Raw genomic sequence first — 25,952 nt, 5'->3', positions numbered from 1 at the left:
CAGAGAAAAATGTACTACCTGCCCCGGTAAATAGACACTACCTTATTTTTCAGCATCGGTTGTTATTCCTGGAGCTCACTAACTTCTCCTAGGCACATCAGACTGCAGAAAAAGAACACTCAGTGAATAAATAAGGTGACACAAATTAGTTATCGTCTGTCAATTGCAACCCGAAAAGAGTACAGGCTTGTGGAGTAAATTTTATTTTAGCCTGGTTGAAATACATTCCATTTAAAAAAACACATAAAAAAGACGTTTGTAATCGCGCACAAAAATAAACGTTTGTGGGAAGTAAAGTTTCGGCTTCTCTCCCACGTACACTTCAGAAGCAGCAGGAACTACACCTCCCACAAGCCCGCTCTCCCGCCGGGCGGCTCCATCCTGACAGGGCGGGGGAGAGTGCTGGGCTGCCTGGTTGCGCTGCCTCCGATGCTCTCTCCTTCAGTAGCGCAGGCAGGGGCGCGCGGAGAGCCGCACGGGTCCGAGTCTGGAGCAGGGTCCGAGGGAAAGCTCCGTGGAGTCCAGGATGGGAATCCGAGTGTTTGTGGCCTCCTCGTCGTCCTCGGTGCTGGTGAGTCCTTAAGCGAATGGGGCGAGAGTCCTGCCTTCCCGCCACCTGCGGCGGGGCAGGGGAGCCTCTCCGGGGCAAGGCGGCCGCGGACTCCTCTGTGCGCCTCGAGGCGGGGGGATGCGCTGGTTCTGTCTGCATTATCTGCGCCCCTTGGTTCCACCAGTTCCAGTTCGTAAGGCGCATACACTTATGTTGAGGAAAGTCTAGATTGATCCACATATTCTTTGAAGTGCGCTCCGTAAAATACCGTACGTATCACACACATCGTCTAGTTAAAATGTTCCAGCCGTATGACCAGTGGTGCGTTAGGCTGGCTAGGTCCTGTCCCCGCTTTAAACCCGCATGTTACGCTCACGCAGTTGTGTGCTTTAGGGCATCGATCGACAGAGTTGTTTACTTAGTGTTTTTGGTCTGTTATCTTACATTTGAATGTAAGAAGTTTCGGGCGGTAGAGTGGTTACGGGTTCTCATTTCGCGTATTATTGGAGTTATTTTTCATTTCTATTTACATTTTACCTGTGCGCAGAGCCTCTTAAAAGTTCATTCGCGCAGGTTTATTATCTTGACGGGTGCTTCCATGGACCTGAGACTTGTTCCTTTTCGAGCAGCAAAGAGCGTGCCCCTTGCCCTGTGCCTTACAGTGCCGTCATCCGCCTCACCTGCAAAACCGGGAGGATGATTCGCTGTAGGTTATTGAACCAAGGGCTTGTTTGATCTTCTGATTGAAGTCTGACATTTTAGAGGAGTTGTTACTAGCTGTGTAAAAGCAAGAGTTGTAAATGACGTCCAAAGGGCATTACTGTTGGAAACGTCCAAATGTCACTACTGCGTAGTTAAGAAATGCAGACTTATTGTGAAACTCGGTGTATTAACTTAAGTAATAGGCGAACGAGGGCCTCGCATGCTTCTCGGGTTTAAGAGAAAACAATTGCCAGATCTTCATTTTCATTATTTCAATTGCCTACCTTAAATTTTAGTCTTAAAATTTTGCTTAATATTAATTTTTTGCCCAAATTGGGCCCCGTTTTGACAGCTAAGGGAAATACACGAGGCATATCCAGACACATTACTTGCAGAGGATGCCCGTCGTCGTGATTTGGGCATGATGTTCTGCTGACTACACAGTGACAGTTTAACCATAATAGGACGATCCTTTAATGGCCCCACTCTTATCTCTGACCTCTGGTCTCAACTGTTGTGCATCGTGATCTCGGAAACTATCTTAATCAAGTCGTCCTCTTAATATGCAATTTCTGCATATGAGAAACCAATATATTGTTGGGAAACTAAACCTGTTAATCGAAACTCTGACCTATTTCCAGTGGGTTTCTTGTAAAGAGGTGTTTGTAACCACCAAGATATATATTGCTAAATGTTAATTTGCCGATTGTGACAGCGGTCGGACATCACCTGACGGTAAAGGACAGTTTCAGTTGTACTGGTGGGTGTTTGGAGTACTTCCTGTTGGTGAAAACGCTGGTTAATTCTACCAAGCATGTACAGTATTAATCCAATCCTCGGCCCGTTCATGCGGTGTCATTCCTCTTGCCTTTCCCACACAGCGGGACCTCTAGGGCAATGCACAGCGTGCTTGAAGCGTTTTCCTGCAGAGTATGCTGTGCACAGAGGGGAGCACGGCTGCACGCGGACACGCTGAGGTGCTTTCTGGCATTAGTAGGTGGCACTGGTTCTCATCCGTTGTGTAACAGAGAGAGACGTGATTGCTCGTTTGCATGTCTGTGCACGCATAGGGGCACGGGTAGATGGCCCGGGACTGACAGTTTAGGGAGCCGTTGGCTTCATTGGGCTGCTTCTCTCGCTCATTTGCTGTCAGTTACTGCCTCTGAAGCGCACGGCATCGAGCAATAGTAGCTCTCGAGTGGATGCTACCACTTACATAATGCCGCCTCCCCACCTTGCATGGGATCGGTGATCCGTGCTTCACACAACCAACCCTAAACCACTGACTCTCCGACTGGTCCAGGCTCACTGGAGGCCACACGCCCTTCCATAAATGCCAGCACGCCTTGAAGCGATTCGTACTACCCACCTTGGTGTCCAGCGCTATTAAAAACTCAGTCGGTATATACAACTGTGCTGATGTCATTCTTCAAATCATTAGAACAATACAAATATATAACGTTACATTCCCCCCCTCGTCTTAAAGAAACATAAAGTGAGAAGCTACCTGATTTGATGGATACAAAGGAAGGGTGAACATTCTTAAGAATAGTGAAAGAGACAGCCGTAGTATTCGAAATGGACGGTAAATTAAAACAACCATTTGCAATGCAACGGGTCTCGCATTTGCTCAAGTTAGAGCTATTATCATTGTAAATTCCTAACTGGACTTTTCTTGCTACTTAAATGAAAAGTAAAACAGTTGTCATAAGCGAGCTAATTCAAAGTGCCACGGCCCCATGAGCATGAGGGCGAAGGAGAGACACAAAAGGAAAAAGAAGTTTGCTCGCAGTCAAATATATTGGCAAAAGTGCAGTTATCCATGTAACAGGGTCGACAGCGAAGGTGGTAACAACTTGCAGAAGAAGGGGCAAATGTAAAGCATTTACCAATGATAAAGGATTTTTGAAATGCAAGCCCGTGAACGAGTGATAGTGATGTGCGTACTGTGGGTGTGGCTAACAGCCCAGATAGATTCCAACACTTCAGAGCACTTGCGCTCTCGGCCTAAACATAATTTCGCTCGCAAACGTATTGGCAATCATGTAATTATCCATGTAATAGTGTCAGTCTACAATGCAGTAACCAAACCACCCCAAGGAAGGACAAATGTAAAGCATTTACAAAGATGATAAAGGATTTTGGAAAGGCAATCCCACAAACAAGAAAATGGTGGGCGTGGTTAAAAGTGTTGCACTTGCGCGCTCGACCTAAAAAGTGCTGTTAAGGTGCTTCAACAAATAAAAGATGAGCATGTGGGGTAAAGCAACAACATACTGGGTTGCGGGAGAAGCAACACGGTGGGGAGCAACATGGAGTGTAGAGGAGAAGCACACAGGTGAGTGTATAACTAAAGTGCAGGTGGGGGAGAGAAGAACATGAGCAATATGGGAGAAAGAAAAGCATACTAGGGAGACAGCTGAAAAACACATGCACTTTAATTTGCTACTTAAACAAAAACACAAAAAGTAGCTTTGTAAAAGTGAGCAGAGGGCGCATGGAAGCCGGCCACTCAAGGCTGAGTTCCCTGGGCAGGGAAAACACAAGATGGACAGGCTGCAACAAAGAAAGTCATCAAGTAGAAAGCAATCCAATAAGAATGACTGTAAAGCCAACCGGTAGTAACCAATAGGCAGGCTGTAAGCCATTGTACGTTCTTCCTGAGCCCACAATGTATTTCACAACCAGTCTACTTGCACTGTCTGGTAGGCTTGACCTAAATATTTACATATAAACGTGCTAAAAAAAAAGTGATACTTTACCATGATATAACATGCTGTCTTGCAGTTTCTGTATTGTTTTTGTCCAGTGTTTGCATTTTCCATGCAGGTGACGACACTGAACGTTCTTCCCTCTTTTGTTAATTTGTTGATGTAGGTTACGAGAACTTAAAACATGGAGCCAAGTATAAGGTGTATGAGACTTAAGTCCCGTCGCTATAAACCTGTTGCAGTCCAGGCTGCCTGAGCATGAGAACAACTGTTTTTCAGGCAGCCTTCAAGAAAACCCTGAATACCTTCTTTCCTAATCGTATGCAGCTCGGAGGATATCCAGCGCATAGAAACCCTGCAGGGAAATGTACATGGTGCAGATGTGTTCAGTAGTGTTAGGGTCGTGAAATGGAAGGGTAGTTAGGCCCCCAAAAGCTGAACAGTATAAAACATATTTGGCATTTGCTCTCATTGGCTCGCTTCTGTGAGGGAGGAAGCAAGCTCTTTCCAGTTTTAAGGGCAGTTTACTTCTGCAGAGTGGTGGGTGTATTTTGAGGACAAGCAAACCAAATAGCTGGCAGCGGGATATAAGACGAGGCGTTGGCCTCGGTAGTGTGCCACACCCTACTTAGCACTCCCGGCATATAGACACCTCACACTTTCTGACGGCTTGCAATTCAACTGTGCACACTCAGCACGATATAACTGGGGAACACTGTGTACTATCTGCCAAACTTGCACTCGCTCGGTCATATCGGCTCCAGAGAGCACACGATGTTTACACCTTGAGCAGCTCTTTCACTGTTTGATTCCCCCACACTGGAATGTTCTTCAGTAAACTGGTTTGCTAAGTTCCAGTGCAGTTTAAGAGACGTTGGGGCGACAGTGTTTCCATTTAACTGCCGATAGCGCCCCATGTGGACATTTGTAGTATGAATATAAACAATGCATAGAGGTAATTTACGACTAGTAAACTATATTTATCAGTGCTAAATGTTATACACCCTTTTCGTTTTTTGACGTGACTACAGTCCATTAATATTTTTTCTAACGAAGTTGCTAACGCTTGTGGAAATGTAATTCGGGCCGTGGAGAGAGTTGATCCTGGCGTATCTTGCAGCAAGCGGTCTGCTTTTCTATCCGTCGGTCTATACGCCCTCATTTCAGTCTGGTCTATCATTACATTAAAACCAATTGTACTCTGTACAGTCCGTGTGGACTCGAAGATCTAATGTTGTATGTTGAATTGAGAAGTTATCTTCACAATCCCACGTGCATACTGTTACCTATACACAATTAACTCATCTCGATCTCCGCAGAAACCCTCTGTTCATCTACACATGTACCACTTATTATTATTGATGGGTTTTCAGAGTTTTTGTTTTAGAGCCTATTAAAGAACCTGTTTAATTAGAAAACGCTGGCTGTGATACAATTGAGATAGAATACTTTCTGAATGAGCAATTAAAATAGGCTACTTTTCTACATGTTAATACAAACACTTTGACAGCTAGTACTGTGACTTCTTCAATGGCATCAGACCATCCCATGCCCCATTGTCATAAGCAGTATATCCCATTATAATATCATAAAAGTGTGGTCCACATCATCATTTATGATGGTTTAAAAGTCATGACACACTCAAACTAGGCCATTCTTCACATTTTGCTCACTCGTACGTGACCAGATCAGTCTCCCTTCCTAGCATTGCAGTTATTATGTATGGCTCAGTTGACTCCACAACATCTATGACTGAACCCACAGTCACTAATATTCATGACTCAGCTGACTCATCTACATCCTTAACTAGTTGGACCAGGTCCAACCATGGCATCCACTTTGCTGAAAAGGCAGAAAATCCAGTATTATCCAAAATACTGACATTGATGTCAGCACAAACACTGGGCGCCGCTCCTGCAACCATGGCTATTACTGAACAAGAGAAACAAAAGTTTTAAACGCTCCAACATAGCATTGCACGGCATATCTGCTGTTTTGGGATCTGTTAACAGGCTAGCCTTACTTTGACACAAGAAACTATCCAAAACCTGTTCAGTCAAGGCATAGAACACGCTAATGCTATTGAAACATCAGCAGAAAAACATTCTAGAATTCTCTGTTTTCTGCCTCATACTAGTCCCCTTGTGCCTAAATGCAGAACCCACACCTTGGAGCCGCATGTCATAGAAAGACATTCGCACAATAATAAACCTCTTTACACCCATCATCAGACAGTCATAATTGCATGTTTTTAAGTTGTCTGTTTGAAAATTCCACTTTTAGAAAGTACGCATTTTCTAGCTTATACCATTCTGTGACTCTGCCTGTTTGTAGATTCCTCGTCGGGGTCAGTTTGACAGTTGAGCTGTTCACACCTCTTCTCTAGACAGTGACACAAAAGGGGGCAGGGGTGTAGCCTGCAAATCCTGATGAGCCATCTGAGCTAGAGGGGAGGGAGGAGTGGTCGTTCACACCTGAAAGGACTGTGCCTGCCCTCACACAATGCAGTCTCCAACCCCCTGGTGTGAGTCTTGGGCCTGGCCAGGGCAAGGAAGGATCTTGCAAACACTTGAACTTTGCTCTGAAGTTTGTCAACTTCAAAGGCAGAACAGGGTATAAGAAGACCCAAAAACCCCAGACTTTTAGAATCCTTCTGGAATCAAGAGGACCCTCTGCCCAGGAGATGAGCTGAAGGAGGAGTACTGTCCCTTTGCTGTGTTGCTTTGCTGGACTGGCCTGCAGTTGCTGCTTCTGCCTGAAAAGAGTGCAAAGAGTGAACTTTGCTGTGTGTCCTGCTTGAGGAAGTTCTCCAAGGGCTTGGAGTAGAGCTTGCCTCCTGTTGGAAGTCTCAGGGACACCAAAGACATCAGTTTCCTTGACCTGCAGCACTGGGAAATGTGTGCTTTGTGCTGTTCAACAGGAGAAACCACTGCAACGCCACTAACAAAGCCGCTGGCTGCACCGTGACCTGCCAACGCCGCACGGAGTCGCATTGCCCCACTTTGCGACGTGAGCCTGGTCTCAATGACACCGTTATCAGACGACTTCACTGAGCCGCTGCTTGCACCACGACCTGTGGGCCCCGCACTCTGGCATCACTGCTCACACCGTAGCCTGGGCCTCCCCGACGCCGCCGCTCCTGCTGAAACCAGCGCCGCTGCCTGCACTGTGGCCTGTGGCCACTGCTCGTGAGGAGCACGAAGCACCGTCCCGTCCCGCACGGCAGCCGCGGTCCACTGACACCAGCACTATCGACTCCAGTGTCGTCACCAGGCATCCCTGCCTGCACCGTGGCCTGTGGACACCGCTCGTGAGCATCACGAAGCACCATCCCGTACCGCTGGCTTGGGCCTACCGACGACAGCGCTTCAGCAACGATGTTGCACCGCCTGCTTCACACCACAGCCCCGGTCTCACCGACGCCATCAGAGCTGCTGCCTGCACCGTGACCTGTATGCACCACATGTTGCATCGTCCCACTTCGCACCGCAGCCCTGACGCCATCTACGCCAGCGCTCCTGACTTCATCAGCCTGGAGTTCCATCTGCAACATGTGTGACTTAAAAGGCCCGACGACTCCTGCACCGACTCTGGATCCGACACCGCAGCGTCAGTGATACCGCTCTTTGGAGCTCACCGCGAGAATCATGATGCCTTACAAATCCAAGGTACTGTTTGCAGGTCTTCCTGACACCGTATCTGACCCGCGACGCGGCGTCCGGCCTGAACTGTTAGTTTTGTTGATCACGACGCCATGATAGCCCCAGGTGGAGCTATTGACTTCAAGGATCTGTATTTTTGAGTAAATCTTGCAGAATTCATATTTTTATTACTCTATGCTGGGTTTTTATCGTATTTTGTCTTGCTTTAAATAGATAAATATTGTCTATTTTTCTAAAACTGGTCTGGTGTCCTTTTGTAGTGTTTTCACTGTGTTACTGTGTGCTATGTGCAAATGCTTTACACATTCTTTCTGAGATGAGCCTGACTGCTCGTGCCAAGCTACCAAGGGGGTGTGCAGGGGTTATCTCAGCAGGTATTTCCCTTATCCTGACTAGAGTGAGGGTCCCTACTTGGACAGGGTGCAAACAGACTATTAGAAATGGCGTCTCTAGCTGCCAGTCTCCCTTGTCACCTCCAACCTGGGGCTGTGTGCTGTGGCCCTGTCCAGTATCTCAGGTACACTAATCTGTCTTCCACCTGACCTTACCTCCTTAGGATGGATCAATATCCACTACCTCTACGCTGAGCTTTTAGAGGCTCTACCTTGTCTCCTAAATCTCCTGTAAATTGGCCAATATCCTCAAAATTCTCCTCACCCTCAAGAGGTTCTTGCCATTTAATTGGTGTATTTTCTTCCATGGGCTGATTCTTACTATTTCTATACATATGTTATTTGTTTTTTGCCCTCTGCTGTCCTTTGAGATGACTCCTCCTTAACCATTTGCTGATCACCTGAGCCACCTCGTATTTTGTTGTTGTTGCAAATTGGGTGAGAAAATGAATCCCACTCAGCACTTCATTGCACTAATCGACAAAATCTTTAGTATTGCTATCCAACAAATTGTGTAGCGCTACCTGCAGCACCGTCTGCAGCACTGTGAGTTCCCCTCACCAGAGTGACATGGTGTGTCCTTTCTCTTCCTTAGCCCCTCCCCTGTCCGTTGTAACAGCAGCCTTGTTGGATGCTCATCAGGTGATTGGCCTTTTAGACGCCATTGCTGTGGGGGCAAAAACTGCATTTACCACCCTACACCACTGCACGCTCCTCCCTTCCTCTACTGATGGTACCTGCTTAGCTTGGGTAAAATGTTTTGTTTCTCTTTGTGCCCGAAATGTGCACCAGCCAAATGTAATGGTGTTGTCCTACTAACTTGTCGAATTCTAGCTCACCCATGTAGTGGCAAGTATACCAAAACATTAGCCACAATGCCACCAACCACTTTTCTCCTGGGTCTGACCAGTCTCACCCAGGCCTGTCCCATCATCCAAGGTCTTGGTAAGTCTTCCCTATCTGTAGCCCTAAGAAAACACATCACCTCTCTTATTGCTGTATTGTCTTCCATCCTTAATACAAACTCAGAGAGTGAAGCAGGCACATGCAGTTAAAACATACCTCTGCAGGACCACAGCCAGCCGTTAAATGCTACCAATATCTTGTACCTAGACTGTTACCCTAGCCAAACCCCACCTCAGATTAAACTGATCTTTCTTTTCATCATGCCCCCTGGACTGCACTGCCTGCCCACAGCACCCAGGGGGAGACATCCTAACCTAAGGATCTGCTCCTCCTGGTCTTAAATTTAGACTGGTTGCTTGTTAGGATATTTTTGTACACAATAGTATCATGACTCCTGTTCATTAAACTTTCTGCCCAGTTTTTGTCGGGCTAAAGTTGGCTGTATTTCTACACAATAAGAACTCTAGTTGTATTTTAAACATTAATAACATAACCTTATTTTATGTAATATGTTACCCATATGATTCATTAAGAATCGGGTGCTTCATTTAGAAAATGTCCGTTATATATGTTGGAGCCATCAACAAATGTCCAATACAACCTTTTTATATAATCCTTAGCTGTATGCTGACATTATGTGGTTCACTTCTTTATGTGATATTCTCTGGCTGTTGTCTAACACCAAATTGACTGCATCCTGCTGCTTGCGTTTTGGCTGAATACTATATTCTAGTAACATATACCTCTCCTCTTTCTGTCACCTCTTAATATATTTAGGGCAGTACGCTATCTGTTGTGAATCACCAGTAATTTTGAAAATACTGTACGTTGCGTTCACTTTATACATGTTTTTCTCCATGCTGCAACTGTTAAAAGATGTAACTTTAGTTTAAAAAGGGGATCACGTGTTCTTTCTTCTGCGACCTTATCGATGATAAAGCCTCATATACCCTGCTAGACCTCCCCATAATTTTTGGGTGGGATTTCCTGTGACAACATAGAGCAACATTCCTGTTTTATCTTGCCCCTAAAATATTTAATTTTTCAAGTAGTGATGTTAGAAATAGTGCAGTTGTGACTACTGAGTTACGATCAGAAACAACAAATTTGTTGCTGAATATCTTCCCCCAAAGTCACAGCATCTCGTACAACAGGGTGTCTGTGCGTTTGGCATATTAAAAAAATAAAAAATCTTGATAAACCCCCTAAGTAAAATCCCTTTACTTGCCATTTGTAGGTTTCGCCTCCTCAGCGCTTGTGAAGTCTTTTGTGTTTGAAAATAAATAAATAAAATCTTAAAAGGGTGTACAGCCAGCCCGTTGGCCACACAGGTACCATTGCTATGCTTCGCCAATTACTCTTCTTTTCATGCTTCTCACTGGTCAGCAGCTGCTTCTGACGTTGTCAGGCTGCACTTCCTCTCTTTCTTCCTCAGCTTGGTCTGTTCCTTGGAGCTGGGACCTAGTACCCTTTCCGGTTGGCAGTCAGTAACTGCCAGCCAGTGCCCTTCCACTGGTCGTGCGCTTGCAGACGTGACTGTTAAAAGCACCTCAGTTTGTCTCTACCAGAGACAACCCAACGTATGCTTTTGATTGTCAATCACACAGTCTTTATTTACCACAACGCAAATCCCATCTGTGTTGTCATGCCTACAACTGGGACGTTTTCAAAACAAGATAAGCTTGCCTGTTCTGAGCCAGTGGTGCACTTCAAAGCAATTTTGGAGCAATTACACGCTGCTCCTGCCCACCTATGCCGAGGGCCTTTAGTCAAAAAATCATGCAGCGCTAGTTCACAACTAGCGGCACACCTGCAATTCGGGTACATCTATGACCTGTTGCCGCCTACTTATACTGATGTTACGCAGTCACCCCCTAACATTCAGGACAGGGAGGACGTCTTGTGCTCAGCAGCCAGAGACTCATGTTCCATCAAGTAAGTCAGTACCAGTTTGTCATAACTTTCAATGTCTCTCCATAAGACACTCTTGTAACTATAATTTAATGTATCTAAATACACGTTTTTAAAAATGACAGTGCTACTGCGTAATGTAAGTGGTGCTAATGTAAAGCATTACAATACCTATGGGTCGAGTTTGCACCATATAAAAGCGCCCCCATCAAAATGAATGTAATAAAAAACATGTTACAGCGCTATGTAACATGATTTTTATTTATTTTTGGAGATGCGACGGTATTGGATTACTTTACTACTTCAATTAGAAGACCCCAAAACATTGAAAAGTCACAAATCTTCAGTTGCCTCCGAGCCGTTGATCAGTGGATGACCTGGAGCCATCTCAAACTAAATACCTCCAAAACAGAAATACTCATATGTGGTGACTGGAAAAATTATGACCCTCTGTGCATCTGGCCTGAAGATCTCGGACCACCTCCTCAATTATCCAAGGAAGTGAAAAACCTAGGAATCACCATGGATTCCAAGCTAACTATGAATACCCAAGTAGACAAATTAGCACGCACAAGCTTCATCACCTTAAAGACTTTACGACGCATCTTCCCCCACCTCGGATTTCCACACAAGGTGCAAGCTACTATCTCACTTGTATTATCCAAACTGGATTATGCCAATAGCCTCTACCATGGATCATCTCTATCTGTTATGAAAAAACTACAACTTATCCAGAATTCCGCAGCCAGGCTACTACTACATATAAAGCCACAAGACCACATCTCCCCTGCCTTGAGAGCACTACACTGGTTACCCGTTTCCAGAAGATGCACTTTCAAACTGCTTTGTATCACCCACAAAGCTATACATGGAACAGGACCGCTTTTTATCAGAAAGAAAATTACCAAATACATCCAACAAAGAACCCTCCGCTCAAGACTGGCACCCCGCCTTAGAACACCACCATACAAGAAAAAGACTGTAGGTGGTACATCCTTCTCCGTCCAAGCAGCAAAACTATGGAATTCATTATCCCCAACTATAAGAGCCACAGATAACTTTCTTGTTTTCCGAAAACTACTCAAGAGTTGGCTCTTTCCTTCATAACCACCTTTTTCAAACAACTATGAACTGCATATGCCTATGTGGATAAATATTTTTTCAGATTATATGTATATTTCTATTTATTTATAGTTTCTTTGGAAAATATGTATTGCTACTGTCATAACAATAAAATACACACACACTCTTTTAAACCTGTCTAAGTATTTTTTACCCATGATTCTAATTATGTATTGTATGTGCATATGTGTGTATTCGTGTGTGTGTGTATAAATATATATATATATATGTGTATGTATGTGTATATGTTGTTTCTGTGCTTGGCATGTGGTGGATCATTGCATGGCTCCTGGTTTTTTTGGGTTGTTATACTAGATATCTATGAATTTCTGCTCTCATTTTTCATCACTCTTATGTCATGTCTCTATCAAACTATCCTCCATTCTCACTCTGACTCATCCCAAATCCCTTTGACCACTTTCATCTCCTAAATATCTCTGCCTAAGCTCTTCCCTCCACCTCCACATCTAACTCACCAAACCTCACTCTACCTCTGTGACCTCCCACACAACCCTACTAAATTCTCCTGCATTCATCTCACCCTGCTACTATGCTCTCCCTAACCCTTCCACATACTCTTCCCCCCTCCGCCCCCCTTTATTCATCCCAAGCCTTTGGATTGAGTAAATGAAGGATATACTCCCAATTAACCCTTTTAGATTTCTTTCCTCCTCCACCCCTCCAGTCAATCTAACTAACAAACTCTCATATCCGCAGCTCAAATTAACTCATAATAATACTAAAACTGTACTCATTATTAAATGATACTAATCAATCAGTAAATTCTTGTTGGGTTCCGGAGTAGCGTGCTACTCATCGAAAAGCGCTTCGACGCCTCGTCAGGGGTAGTAAGCGCTATATAAATACGATTACAATACAATACATGAGCACCACTTACATTACGCAGGAACTCTCATTTTTTTTTATTTTTATTTTTTAAATGTTACACAGCAGCGCAAGCTGCTGTGGCTGAAAGTAAATATAAAAAAAAGCCCTGTGACGTGGGCAAGGCTGGCTGCTCATACCACTTTATTTACAGTTTAAGCTAAGTTGTACAGCAGCTTGCGCTGCTGTGTAACATATCTAAACATTGACAAAACCAATAGAATTCATAAAAGCGAAACCTATTGGCTTTGCCAATTCCTTTTACCATTAACTGCTGTGGCTGGACTGGCTACCTTGTCTCTAATGTACTGTGGCCATCCAAAAAAGTTTTGCTTCTAAGTTAAATGCATTTTATCTTGGAATCTGGTTTGTCCCTAGGTTGAACCTCTATAATTTAATTTAAGATATGCATAATATTTTTGCTTCCACCTTTTGTTGTCAGACGGAGAAAAAAAAAGGAAAAGAAAACATCTCAATTTGGAGATAGGTTGCATATGGTCTAATGTCAGGGTAGGGGTGTAACACTATAAACGTGTGCTCAGGACTCATTCTCTAAGCTCATTGGCTTTGCACAGAATCTGCCCTTTTCTAAATAATGATACCTTGCCATTGGTTCACAAAACTCTCCTGTTGAGTGTCTATTTAACATATATATAATATAAAATCAGGTGTACCATTAAGGTCCCTCCATAATACCGCTTACTCTTCTAATGCCTTGGCAGCACTTAGCCCTTCCCACCCCCCCAAATCCCACAGGGATTTTCTTGAACTCTTATGTCGAGCATTACATGATCCCTCTCAGCCAGATTTTCATTGGAGGGTATTTGCTGAGGTGAGCACCTGTCCAAAAGAGAGTGACTGACTGAATTAATAACCCAGGCTCTGAATGGGTCTTGAATTAATTCCTCTGTTTTTGCTCACCCAGAGACTCTCAACGCAAACCTATCTTTTGAGTGAAGGGGAGGAGCAGGGAGCTTAGATCCGCTGCCCAAGCAGCTGTCAACCATTCCTGGCCTCACCATTGTCATTAAGAACCTCAAGTAGGCATTCTCCAGGAAGTTGCAAAAACACTGGGATGACTGGCATGTGACATCAGCCGTCTCACTTGTGACATCAACCAGTCTGTATTTTGACCCTGACTTGGCACAGAAACTGCACAGGCGAATATAGCTGACAAACTTCTTGAAGTGAATTAGGCTGGGTGGGTGTGTCATTTTTGTTGGATTCCCTTGGTAGGGTTTCAGAATATGCACCAGTGTCTTCTAATTAATACTTGTGTCCTTGGTAGTCATAGTTGACTAATCTCTCTGTGGTAGTTTGTGTGTCTATCTTGAGCCAAAGAGGACAGCAGGTGAAGAGGGAGATTCCATTGGTCTTCATTGTCAGTTGTCTCCCATGGTGCTCCCAGAGCTCTTCTCTCTCGCTGTATTTTAAAAATGTTTTATGACTTCCTTCAGTCTGCACCCATTGTTCCAGTCCGATTTGGATATTAATCGGACCTTGCTGAAAAATTTATTTTCTCAGATTACTTCCAGCTCTCTCCTGATGTCTGAAATGAAAAATTTGGGTGAAGAAAGGTTAGTTTCAACTCCCTGGGGACAAAACGGATGTTATGCTAGGGTTTGGAGCTTGGCTGCAAGTTCAACCCGTCCCTTACTCTGCCTTCCATTTTTAATCTACCAATGACCCAAAACGGAGGTGAAAACCATGGCATCTGCTTGGATGAAAACGTGCTCGGTAGTTGCTGTGTTTAAAAGAGGTAATTAACTGCATTTCTTCTGCTTTGTTAATCACCTTCATTGGAACCATTGTGAATTCCAGGTTGCATTTCCCCACCTCCATAAAATCTGCCCATGCTGAGGATCGCCTGGGCCTTAGATCGCTTTAAAAATGTTTTTTTTAAACTTAAATTCATGAACGTCATAAAATCTTTGGGTGCCTGGAGGTGCGATATTCCAGTTTAAATATCTGTGTACTTGATGCGTACATCTGCAGACGATGGTTACTTTTTATCAGTGAGCTAAAGTTCTGCGTTCAGCTGCCCACTCTCTCTGAAGCCATCCAAAATGATCCGGACTTTGACCCTTTGTTACTTGTCTGTGGTATGGGTGAGGCTGAGGGCCGTGTTCTCAGCCGTATAAGTTCCATTATAGGTATTACATTTTTATATTATTTGTGAGGTGGCTTATTGGATGGTCCACAATAAAAAGATCCCAGAATCACCCTGTCGTTTGATTTTTTCCTATTGTAGCTACTGTCACTTTTTGCAACTTTAACAGATGAAGTTGACTTATTTTCCATCCTGTTTCTTCTTGCTGTTCTCATCCTCATTTTATGTTGAACATAGACTCGATACTTGACTTTATGTACAGAAATTCATGAGAGATTGAGTAACATTTAAAATGTAACTCATTTCATGCTCCTAATTAATCTTTATTGACCCTTGTTCGGGGTGTTAATTCCTACACTGTGCATGGACATGGGGTTCTGAGCTGCAACGAGGACCCTTCAGCTGGGCAACTGAGAACAAGGCTACTGACCCCATATAATCGAACAGTTTATTCGCTCACCTATTTTCCCTGCTATGAAAAACATAACCGTTGCTCAGTCCTCCTTTTGTTGAGCTATTGAGAGTTAATTTAGCCTCGTGCCAGTTCACTGTGTTGTTCTTCCCGTGTCGACTCTGAAAACCTCTCCCTTCAATCTCTCCTCGAGAGTTCTAGTGTCTGCTGGGTCAGGCTGGAGCTGTTTGTGGTCTCTCTCCCCCAAACCCAGCAGAGGCAGATAGTTAAGAAAACAGCCTCTGTTCAGCAGCACCGGTCTGCTCAGATTTATTGCTGTGCAGTACTCGAGAGCGGAGCTCCCGTGTGAGGGGACCCCCCCAATAAATGTATTTTTTGATAAATAGTTGTGTATGTAATTTTAGTCAGGTATGGTGAGGTGTCTGTCGGATGTTTACCATACACACGGACAAAAAAACACCTCTCTCTCTCTCTCTCTCTCTCTCTCTCAAGTCTTCAAAAATGTTACTTTACACAATACTGTTTTCTCTCACTTACTAGGCCTATCAAACTTCATTCCTCTCCCTCTCTCCTTCCCACTAAGCCCATTTTGTGCACCCTGCTTGTCGTATAATGTATTTTAACATTATATGCCAGCATGATTGTTGGGGAAATCCGAAGCTCGACCCACCTCTTCCTCCCCCCAATCTTACTGACCAAGCTACGTGCCTGGCAGTACTTGTCTATGCTGCTGCCTCCTTAACCCCTCCTGGTGAATCCTGCGCGGTACTTCTGGTACTCCTGTTACAACTGGTTGCCGTACTTGCTTGCAGTCCTGCGGCTGTATTACAAAAAGGGCGTGGGGACGCAACAGGTGTTTGTGCCTGTTGTGTGCGCCCAAGAACACTTTGGTATTACAGAGGGGGCACAGCATCTAGTGTGTCCCCTTCTGTAACACCAGTCACACACATATAGTGTCAGCGCTATCATCAGAGGGCGTTCCTTCATTTGCATGGGGGCGTGGCCCCATTCAAATGTGGTAATGCCTTTGCCCTATGCCTTGTTACCGACGTGGGTGCAGAGACAAACATGCCTTTCAGAAGACACACTGAAAGTGAGCCACAAAAAAGATGTGTACTGACAGTGCACGTTCTGAAGTCAGCCCTCTAGGGGGAGACAAGGGGTGCCATGGAACCCCTGGGCATCCCCCTTAAAAGTGCAGGCGAGGGCAGTCACTCACCGCCTGCCTGCAAGGGGATCGCTAACCCTCCTTAAAACTGCAGGCGGATGCCGCCTGCACAAAGAAACACAGAGCAGCATTTAAACAGCTGCTCCGTATTTCTCCTAAGTGCACTGCCCCAAGGGCAGCGTGATTACACAGCTGACCTGGGAGCAGCGTGTTTAATATATTACAGCGCACTCTCCTTTTTTTGCGCCCGACTCATATATATATATATATATATATATATATATATATATATTTTTAAAGGTGCTCCCAGCACAACCTGGGAGAGTGCACTGTTCTCTGTAATAAGGCCCCAGGTGCACTAAATCCGCACCAAAATGCTGACCGGAACAAAAGAAATCTTAGAATAAGTTGTGTTTGGGAGACAAGGATATGTCGGCCTACAACAAGAAAAAGTGTCTGTCATGTGTAAAATGTTTATTGAACAGCTCAGCAACAGTATTTTCCAGAAAATTAAGTAAAGTATTTCGATTGGCTGTAGAGATTCGAACGGTCCGCTCTTTGTGCCAGCACGTTTCGATGTCTAGTTTCAAGCAATTTATTTTACTTTAGAAATAGGTCATCCATAAATGCTGTGTACTGCCTTGATAAGGCAGTTTTAAAAAAATAGTAACTCAACTGTTAAAATCATAAAAATATAGAAAAACAAATAAAGACTTTATTATTTTCTTGGATCTTCTTCCAACTTTAAGCTACTTAATTAATTAGAGTTCAGGTTATGCTGACACATACTGAGTGAATCTATCCTATACCGTTTTTTTCTGCAACGCATGGTGTGGATTTACACCCAACACTAGTAGGGTATCTTCCCAGAATAATCTCTGTCAAGAGCATCTTTCGGTTTACCCTATTTCATAGTATTGAAATTCCATAGTGTTTACTGTTTTGCATACATTTTTAGGTTTAAGATGAATGCTGGAACCATTGATTCGTTTTACAGATTGCCAGGTAGCCAGTACTTCGCTCACTGTTAATGTTAATGTATCACTTATATGAGGAGAACATCCATCAATTTAAAAAAGGATCAGCTATTTCTGGAAACAGTTTGTATTCTCCAAACTTTGTATTTAATTGGCTCTGAACCCCATAAAGTATGGTCGTATGTCACTTAAGATAGAAAATATCGACTGGCCTACTAAATTTGCATCCACATCACATTCCACTATATAGTCCTTTAGTATGTATAGGTAAATATACAATTACCTGATGAAACAGTAGTAGTCAATATAACGGGTGCATTGTTTTTGTCGTGTTGTATACTGTACAAGATCGGTAAACTGTCCACCTAGTGTAAATTGAGGAAGGAGGGTGGCAGATTAGACTAGAGTGAGCCTCTGCTGCAGCTAACATGTTTTGCACCCTTCTCGTCGCTTTCCATGTCCCAGGATGTCTGTTTCTCTCTAGTCCTTTGCCAGGTGTTCTTCGTCCAAGGCATGCACTTCCTCACTAGTAATGGTTTATTTCCGCAGCAGAGAGGCAGTAAAATGTCCTGCGTGCCCCCTCTGTCCAGTTTTCGGGCCACTGTGTAGCCTCTGCATTGCTGTACCACTGTGACTGTGTGATGGGGGTCCTTGCAGGCCAGCGTAAACATGCTGCTTCTCTGTGGGGATCACTTTCATGCACGGAAGCCCCTCCCGTCTCCTACATCATCAAAGTGCTGCAGGGTGTCCGAGCATGAAGGGCAGAGCCAGCCTCTCTCACAGGTGCGCTCTAGCGAAAGGCGTTTTATTCGTCCTTTATTCTGTTGAATGGAGGCCCACGGTCCATTCAGGGGATGTCAGTCAAGGTCCCGCTTGTCTTTCCCGGTGAGTACCACAAGTCTGTGGTCTTCAATGTCCGGGAAATGGTCTGGGCCAGCCGAATCTTAGGGTTTTAAGTCAGAAGAAAGGCAGGCATTGTGCTTTTTGCCCGACCATGCGCTTTTTTTCTTTTTCTTTAGTTATTTAATGGTTGTATTTTATAACATAGGTTAGAATTACGAGTAGTATTTTAGGTCTGTGAACTATAACATATGAATGAAGCTGGTGTGGTGTAAAATTCTCCATTGAATCCATATGTAATACCCTCATCTTTTGCATGTATGTGTCAGTGCTTGTATACCGTGCACATGGCTGGGAAACAATGATACACTGAACAAAAGTAACAAAGAAATCCCATTGGACATACTGTGCTAAGATCTACTGATTTTAGTAGGCTATACAGCAGGAGTCATCACATAGCAGGTACGTTTTTATTATTATTATTTATTTATTTTAGTTAAAAAAAAATTACAGCCTTTATTTCTCATGTAAGTAACTTTAATAAAGATTTAAATTACCCAACCTTAACATCGAGTGTGTGTGTCTATGGCTATTACATCTATATCTATAGTCTCCCATGCGATCCAATTGTCTAACCTGACTTTCAAAGAGTGTTGTTGTGGCCATGTTATCACTCGGGGGCTCGGACCCAGTGTATTAGAGAAAAATGTTGAAGATAGTATAATGGGGTTAGGAGGGAGGGGGCAAGCAACAGCAACAGCAATGTGGGATGGGGGATCAAGGGGAGGAGGCATGGTGCATCAACTCTGTTCTTACTAATTTTTCAGAACAGGCTTTCAGTTTATAAGCCACAGCCAACTTTCAGTCTTACCTTTGAAACCCACATCAGGTGCTGGCCGCCCTTTTCACGTTAAACAAGGCGCACAACTTCCACCTCAAACTTTAGTGACTTTCACACCGTACACTGTATAACTTTCAACATGCAAAATTGCATTTCCCTCCGAGGCTCCCATCGTTTCCTTGCTATAGACTCCCACATGTACACTTAGTAACTCTGTGGTGTAGATGTCTATGGGGTCATCCGAGATGTCATTTAGTGTGTGTGTGTGTGTGTGTGTGTAATATGCAGGGTTATAGGCAGCTCAATAAATTATAACTGGAGAATTTCATTTTTGGGTTTTTTAAACATTTAGTTTGTGTTGAATTCCAACACCTAACTATTCGGTCACTTTAATCTTGTGGGTTTTTTCAGTTTTTTTTTTTTTTTTAAGGCTGGCCTTTGTTATGAAAATGTTATGCCAAATGCAGTAGGCCTGACTTATTTACTATAAAAACATATGTTAGAGGAAATAGACTTTCAAGAGTAACTTGCTATTGTACTGTTAAAGCCTATTGTCAAGTATTTTGTTACATGAATTCTCATAGACTACTCCCTTCTGAAATTTGGGTGGGTGTAGATTTGCACTGGAATCATTGTTAGACCCTTATAGGAGGGAGTTTACACTGTTTCCCCACTGTAATTTTGTTTGTTAGTAATTGTATGTATGTATACCCAGTGTTCCCTCCGTGGGAAAGCGTGTTTTCAGTACAGTAGGCCTGAGTTGGATATTCTGACGAGACAGTGATAAAGGCTTCATGCCTGGTCGGTTAAATAGCAACATTATGTAGATGTTATGATTTTGGTTGATGTTGTCAGATTTACGTCCATCTTTAAGTACTGCTTATTAAAGCTCTGTTCTGTCAGTTACATAAGAACTGGAGACGAGCCAGATCTAAAAAGTCTTGACCGCTGCCCTAGTAAAAGTTGCTTTCTGTTTACAACGCATGTCCGAGGTAAAGAATTAATGTCGCAAAAATTGTGATGTGGCATTCACTTTTCATGTTTAAAATAGTCCCTCATACCCGGAGTCCAAGCACTTGATGTTTGAAAAGACTGATCCAAATAAGCTAATGGCTTAAGGGGGTGGGCCCATTGCCTGCTGTAGTACTGCAAGCCCTAGAACTATGTGGCCACGGTGATGCCAAATTCCCCCCCCCCCCCCCCCCCCCCCCGAAAGGTCTAAATACATATTTATTTGTATTGGGTCTTTATCAAAACCTATTCATGTCCTTCTCCGCACTTGTTTTGATACTAAAAATGGCTGAGTTCTTTAATGTTTGGCCTTTTTGAACTGCATCTTTTCTTCAGAGAGTATAGAGCGGTGCATCTGAAAGCTAGAAAGTGCCATTGTGGACAGACTCTCAGCTGACATGAAATAGGAGCACTGTCTGAGCTTAGGCAATTCCACATTAAAGTAATCTCCCTAATGACTGGGGGAGGCGGGGTGGAGGAGGATGGTTTACGTTCAGATTTTACAGCCCTCCTGTTGGGAATTTTTATTTTGTAATAAAAGGCAGAGTACCCATTAGGTTGTACAGAGCCTTCTTGGAGATAACTTGTTTCCCTATTTTGTATTGCTTTGTTCATTTTTTTTGGTAGATTTAACCCCCTGTCTGAGATGTTTTACGTCGGCTCTCTGTGACAGGCTGTCTGATACGATATTACTTGTGATCTGATGTATCTGTTTTGTTGTTATTTTATAAAGCCCGTTTGGAGGTTGCGCTCCCAGTGCTCACCTGTATATATGTATAATAATAATACTACCGTACCGTAGAATGATGTTTGAAAATGTCGGTGCTGTGGCTCTCCTTTCCCACAAGAATAGACCATTGTGTGCGTTGTCGGCGCCTTTTGTGCTCGTGTTTGCAGGGGGTGGACCGCGCTTGGTGGGAAAGATGCGAGATGCCGAGGTTGGTGTGTCCGTTCGTTATTGGCGGCTCTTTTCCAGTTCGTATGGAGCTCGGCCAGCGTTCTCGCTCTTACGGATTGGCCTAAACCCCTGCTTAAGCTTGCTGCTTGCAGCGAGCTTTTAAGCATTACAGTGCTGTGGCCGGCAGTGTGAACACACAACCACCCAGACGCCGAAGGGGATCTATAACAGAGCGTTTCTACAAACATTCCCACGCATATTATTGGCCCTTTGTGTTTATTTACACGGGGAACCGATGTGTGTGTTTACTTTTTTTTAAACATTTATGCTATGTTTATCTTTTCGTCGTTTGTATATAATTTATTGCAGTTAGCACAAAGGAGGCTCTCGGCACATGGTACAGCACGGTTGTAATTTCAAGGTGGAATTGAAGTAAAATGAACGAAATGAAAAAATGTTTTTGTTATACATTAAATTCGCCTTTATACATTTGTTTTGGTCTGGTCTACTGAATGCAGTTTGCTTAGTAACCAGCTCGGCAGAAGACATTGATCTCTAGTAAAGCACGGAGGAGAAGGTCATCATGCTTAAATAAACAAAGCTTTTTCACAATATTTACTGAGGAGGGACCACTTGAGAATTTAATGGCACTAGAGCTGATTCCATTTGGCAATAACATTGGGGATGCGGGGTGGGGCGTGTGTTCCACAAAACGGCAATCCTTACCTTCTCTACAGCAAATAAAATGCCAAGTGGTGTATTTTTCTCTTTTATGTATAGACCGCCTTTGACCAAACTCACAAGTGGTGAAGGAAACAACTACCAAATGGAATCCATCCACTGAGTATGCAGGAATAAGGCACTGGACCTGGATCTTTTTGCATTGCCACCACCTGCTTTTTGCTCACTTGTGTTGCTTGTTGTCATCAGGACTCTGTGTACTTTTCCCTGCTTACCAATGGTGAAGTGTTTGTGTGCTCTGTAACCTAAAATCATGGTACAGTTGACATGGTACAGCATAGTGATTGGCACAGTTAATTTACTTGTAATCCCCTAGTAAATGATACTACGTGTACCACGGGGCCTGTAAATTAAATGCTACTGGTGGCAGCAGCACTCATTGTTCCACCCACTGAAGTAGCCACTGCCACCTGTGTGTGCAGTTTTAAACTGACATTTCGACTTGGTAAAATAACCTTTTGTCAGGCCTAACCATTCCTTTTTAATACTGTGTAAATCACCCTTAAGGTGGGCACTAAAGGCTAATAGGGCAGGGTGCATTGTATTTAAAAAGTAGGACGTGTGTTTTAAGTTTTACATTTCCTGGCAGTGAAAAACTGCAATTGTGTATATTTTGTTTCTTCTTTCTTTTGTGAGGTCTAGCTCTCACATTCACTAACACTGGGTCAACTTATTACCTTTAAGAAGTCCTAGCGTTGTATTGGGAGCAGCTAGAGATGCTGTTCAGGCTCAAATTAATATTGTTTTAAAATCTTCTTTAATGGTAAAGTCAGATTTTTAAGGTACACTTTTGGAAATGCCACTTTTAGAAAGTTGGCATTTTTTAGTCTCAACCATTTTTGCCCTCTACTAGTGTCCTGGGTCACATTACTTTGAATAGCTCTGCTGTTGGGGTTTGTGTATTCCTTCCAGGAATAAATGGAGCTTAGGTGTGGGCAGGATGGGCTAATCTAACAATCACTGGAGAGAGGCTGTTCCCGCCCACTTACTATTCAAAGGGCTTTGGCTCCTACACCCACAAATGAATCTGACATCATGCCTTCCCTGCCTTTTGTCACTCCAAACAGCTTGACAAGGGAAGGGGAAGAACTTTCCATTACCAGATGTGGCGGCAGTCATGGCTCGCTGGCCTCTAAAGGGGCGGGGGTGGTTGTGACACGCTGGGTGAGTGGGGGGGAACATTTAATAAAAATTTTAAAAAAAGTACGTCCTCCGTTGCCTCCGCACCACTCCTCTTTCCCTCGTCGCTGCAGGCTCCCAGCCTACTCTGCTGCCAGTCCTGACGCTGCTCAAAGCAGCATTAGGATTGGCTGGGAGCGCCCACCAAGGGCGCTCCCAGGCAATTTGGGAGCCTGTGCCTGCTCTCTCCAGCCCGACAACACAGTGCTGGGCTAGAGAGAGCACACTGCGCAAGTGTTTTGCCAGCTCGAGGCGGCAGGCCAAGCATACATGCGCACTGAGGAGGGGGTGGTTGGGGGTGTTGGGCGCTACTCTGCCCTAATGGAGGAGCCACCACTGAGTGGCGGTAGGAAAGGGTGTCCACCCATTCCAAGGATGGCACCAGGTATAAATTGGGGACCTCCAAAGCCACTCTTCAGAGCACTCATGGGCCTGTAGAAGTTACAGAAAGAGGACTGTCCTGCTGCTTGAAGAACTGCTCTTCTGCTGAGGGACTGCCTTGCTCTCTGAGAAATAAGACTGAACCTGCACCCTTCATTCCAGGCTACCCAGAGTGACTCCAAGGGTCAGTTGTATTGACCGCCTGTGTGAGCTAAAGGGACACAACAAGGTTTAGCAGTCTCCTTACAAATGCCCTGCTGACCTGCTGCAACTGGGCCTGACAGAGCTGTTCATTCCAAGACACTGCCACCCATGACCGCCAATCTCCAGTGAGACTGCTCTTTGTGTCAACAGCGACCACCAGCAATGTGAGAGCTCCAATTTATGCTACAGCAACGAGAGCCTGTGGTGACTGCCAATGCAAAGCTCCAGTCACAACTGTTCACAACACCTGACCAGCTCTTTGCGCTACAGTGATGAGCATCTGCAAAAGCACTTCCTGCTTCATGCGCTTTCTGAACTCTTTGTACCAGAGTTAGTAGATAACTTTACATCAGGACTAACCTGGTCAATGTATCTAACCTGCACTCTTTCTAAGTAGGTCTGAACTTCTGACGTTCCCCCAGTCTAGGACAACCAGGTGACCACAAGTAGTGCTTTGTGTTTCTAGGCGCTATTTTCACACATACATTTGAAACTGTATAGTTTCAGTTTTACTGATTGTATTTTGTTCGTTTGGTATCATTTTATTTATTAAGCTTTACTCTATTCTTCTAAATTGGTTTGGGATTTTTCTTGCGATTTCACTTCAAGCAGCACACAAACAGTTACATATTGTCTCCTAGTTAAGCCTGACTTCTTTGTGCCTAGCTAGAGGGTTCAGTACAGGTTAATTTAGTGACGTGTGGTTAACAGTGACGAAGGTTGTGATGGGTGCCTAAGTTGGGCTCTTCCTCATCTCCCTCCCCTCCCATCAATTACCAGTTTCTGACAGGTCCGCAACAAATTGAACCACCCTTATGGGTTAAAATATATAGGCAGTCGTAGCAACAGTGATCTAGTGCCCCAGTACTAATTACCAGCTGTTAACGTCAGCGAGTATGTGGGCACAAAGATTATTTCAGCCAGCCACCTCGTCTTACCTAATGCAGGCAGATAAACATGCACGCTGTTCCGTTCTGTTGTATATGCTTATTGCATACTTGTTGAACTTGGAATGCTTTTAAGCAAAAGTACTTAATGCCAGTATTCTGAGAATCCGGAGTCAATAAATGTGTTCCATATTGGGTGCCAGTAATAAGAATTCGTTAAATCTGTCAGTGGATTGTGAGAGTAAGGGTTCAGATATGAAGGTCGTAAACACCTCTTGGGTTTCAAATCTATTTCCCTAAGGTTACAAATCTTAGACCTTGTTCGGTGTCCACAGAGCTATCAACCTACCTTATGAAACCTTGTACAAGTGAACGTTTAGTTATATTTGACATTTATTGAGAGTATATTTGATTATTGTGCCTAAAGCATAGAAAGGTCGTACTCCAGGCATAATTTAGGGGTTGGCAGGTCTTATTTCATAAATAGGAGCAGGGCTGCATTTTAGACCTCTGCACTCTTGGACTGAGGAAAAATGGGGCAAATTTGTGTTGCTGGAACTCTGTTGTGGGATCCCCTGTGTCTAGCCTGCCGTGCTTTCGTTCACTGTAAAGCTGGTCCAGGAATTATTTGATGCTCTAGACATCCTGACTACCCCGCACGATCTAAACCAGCTTGGATTGAGTGATGAGTTCTGTTTGGTCGATAGCTAGCCGATTTAAACGGCTAAAACTTTCATGTTTCAGCTAATTTGATTTGTTGTCCTCTGACCAATTGGAATGAACCCCTTTGTTTAGGCAAATCTGATTTTATTTAGTATAGTTGAAACAGCCTTTGCTTTGAGGTCCAGAATAACGAGATGCCACACACAAAAGCAGATTTGAGAGACATGGTGGGTCAGAGTTGAAGTGCAAACTCTAACACACCAGCAAGTTCTAAAATGTGTGCTTTTGGCCAGTTTTCACATTGCAGCTGAATTTCACATCTATATTTATTCTGTCACTGTTAAGATTTATCTATCCCTGCTTATATTTTAGGCTTTATTGCTTAATTTAAGATGACGTTGAAACGTTTAAAGCATTATACAGGTGTTATCTCAGAGTGCTGAGATTTACCCTGAAATTTCCAAGTGAAATATATACTGTGGTTCACCAAGAAACGCCATGCTTATTCTTTGTGACTTGGACCGTGTTTTTTTTCCCCCAATCTTCATGGAAAACAAAGCTGACCCCCTCAAACCAAGAGCTAGCGTGAACAGTCCGGAGATCTCAAAAGACTCTTTGGTTTGTCCCTTGAAGCTCTTTAATTTAACGAGGAAAGCTTCTGCCTACCATACCGAACTACTTTATATTGTTGCAGATCAGTGAGCTGTTCCCCCTTCCTCATCAACGTGTATACCCAGATCCCTGTATGCGGTATCTAGTTGCTCCATTTTGTCCCCTACCTGCCATTTGACTTCTTCAC

The 25,952-nt window shown here is 43.9% G+C and overlaps 1 protein-coding gene across 2 annotated transcripts in view; it reads left to right on the top strand.

Annotated features, from left to right (window-relative positions):
* The first annotated feature begins 345 nt into the window (after positions 1–345).
* SH3BGRL2 (SH3 domain binding glutamate rich protein like 2) overlaps positions 346–25,952 on the top strand; it is a 240,015-nt gene continuing 214,408 nt past the window's right edge. Inside the window, exon 1 of one of the 2 annotated variants that reach the window (XM_069235630.1) lies at positions 346–571. In XM_069235630.1, coding sequence (XP_069091731.1) covers positions 527–571 — 45 coding nt within the window. In that variant the 5' untranslated portion in view covers positions 346–526. The remainder of the gene's footprint in view (positions 572–25,952) is intronic. The other variant, XM_069235629.1, reaches the window with a different exon arrangement.

The sequence above is a fragment of the Pleurodeles waltl genome, chromosome 5 (genome assembly GCF_031143425.1).
Source record: "Pleurodeles waltl isolate 20211129_DDA chromosome 5, aPleWal1.hap1.20221129, whole genome shotgun sequence".
NCBI classification, from domain to species: Eukaryota; Metazoa; Chordata; class Amphibia; order Caudata; family Salamandridae; genus Pleurodeles; species Pleurodeles waltl.
This window is presented reverse-complemented; position numbering and strand designations above follow the sequence as displayed.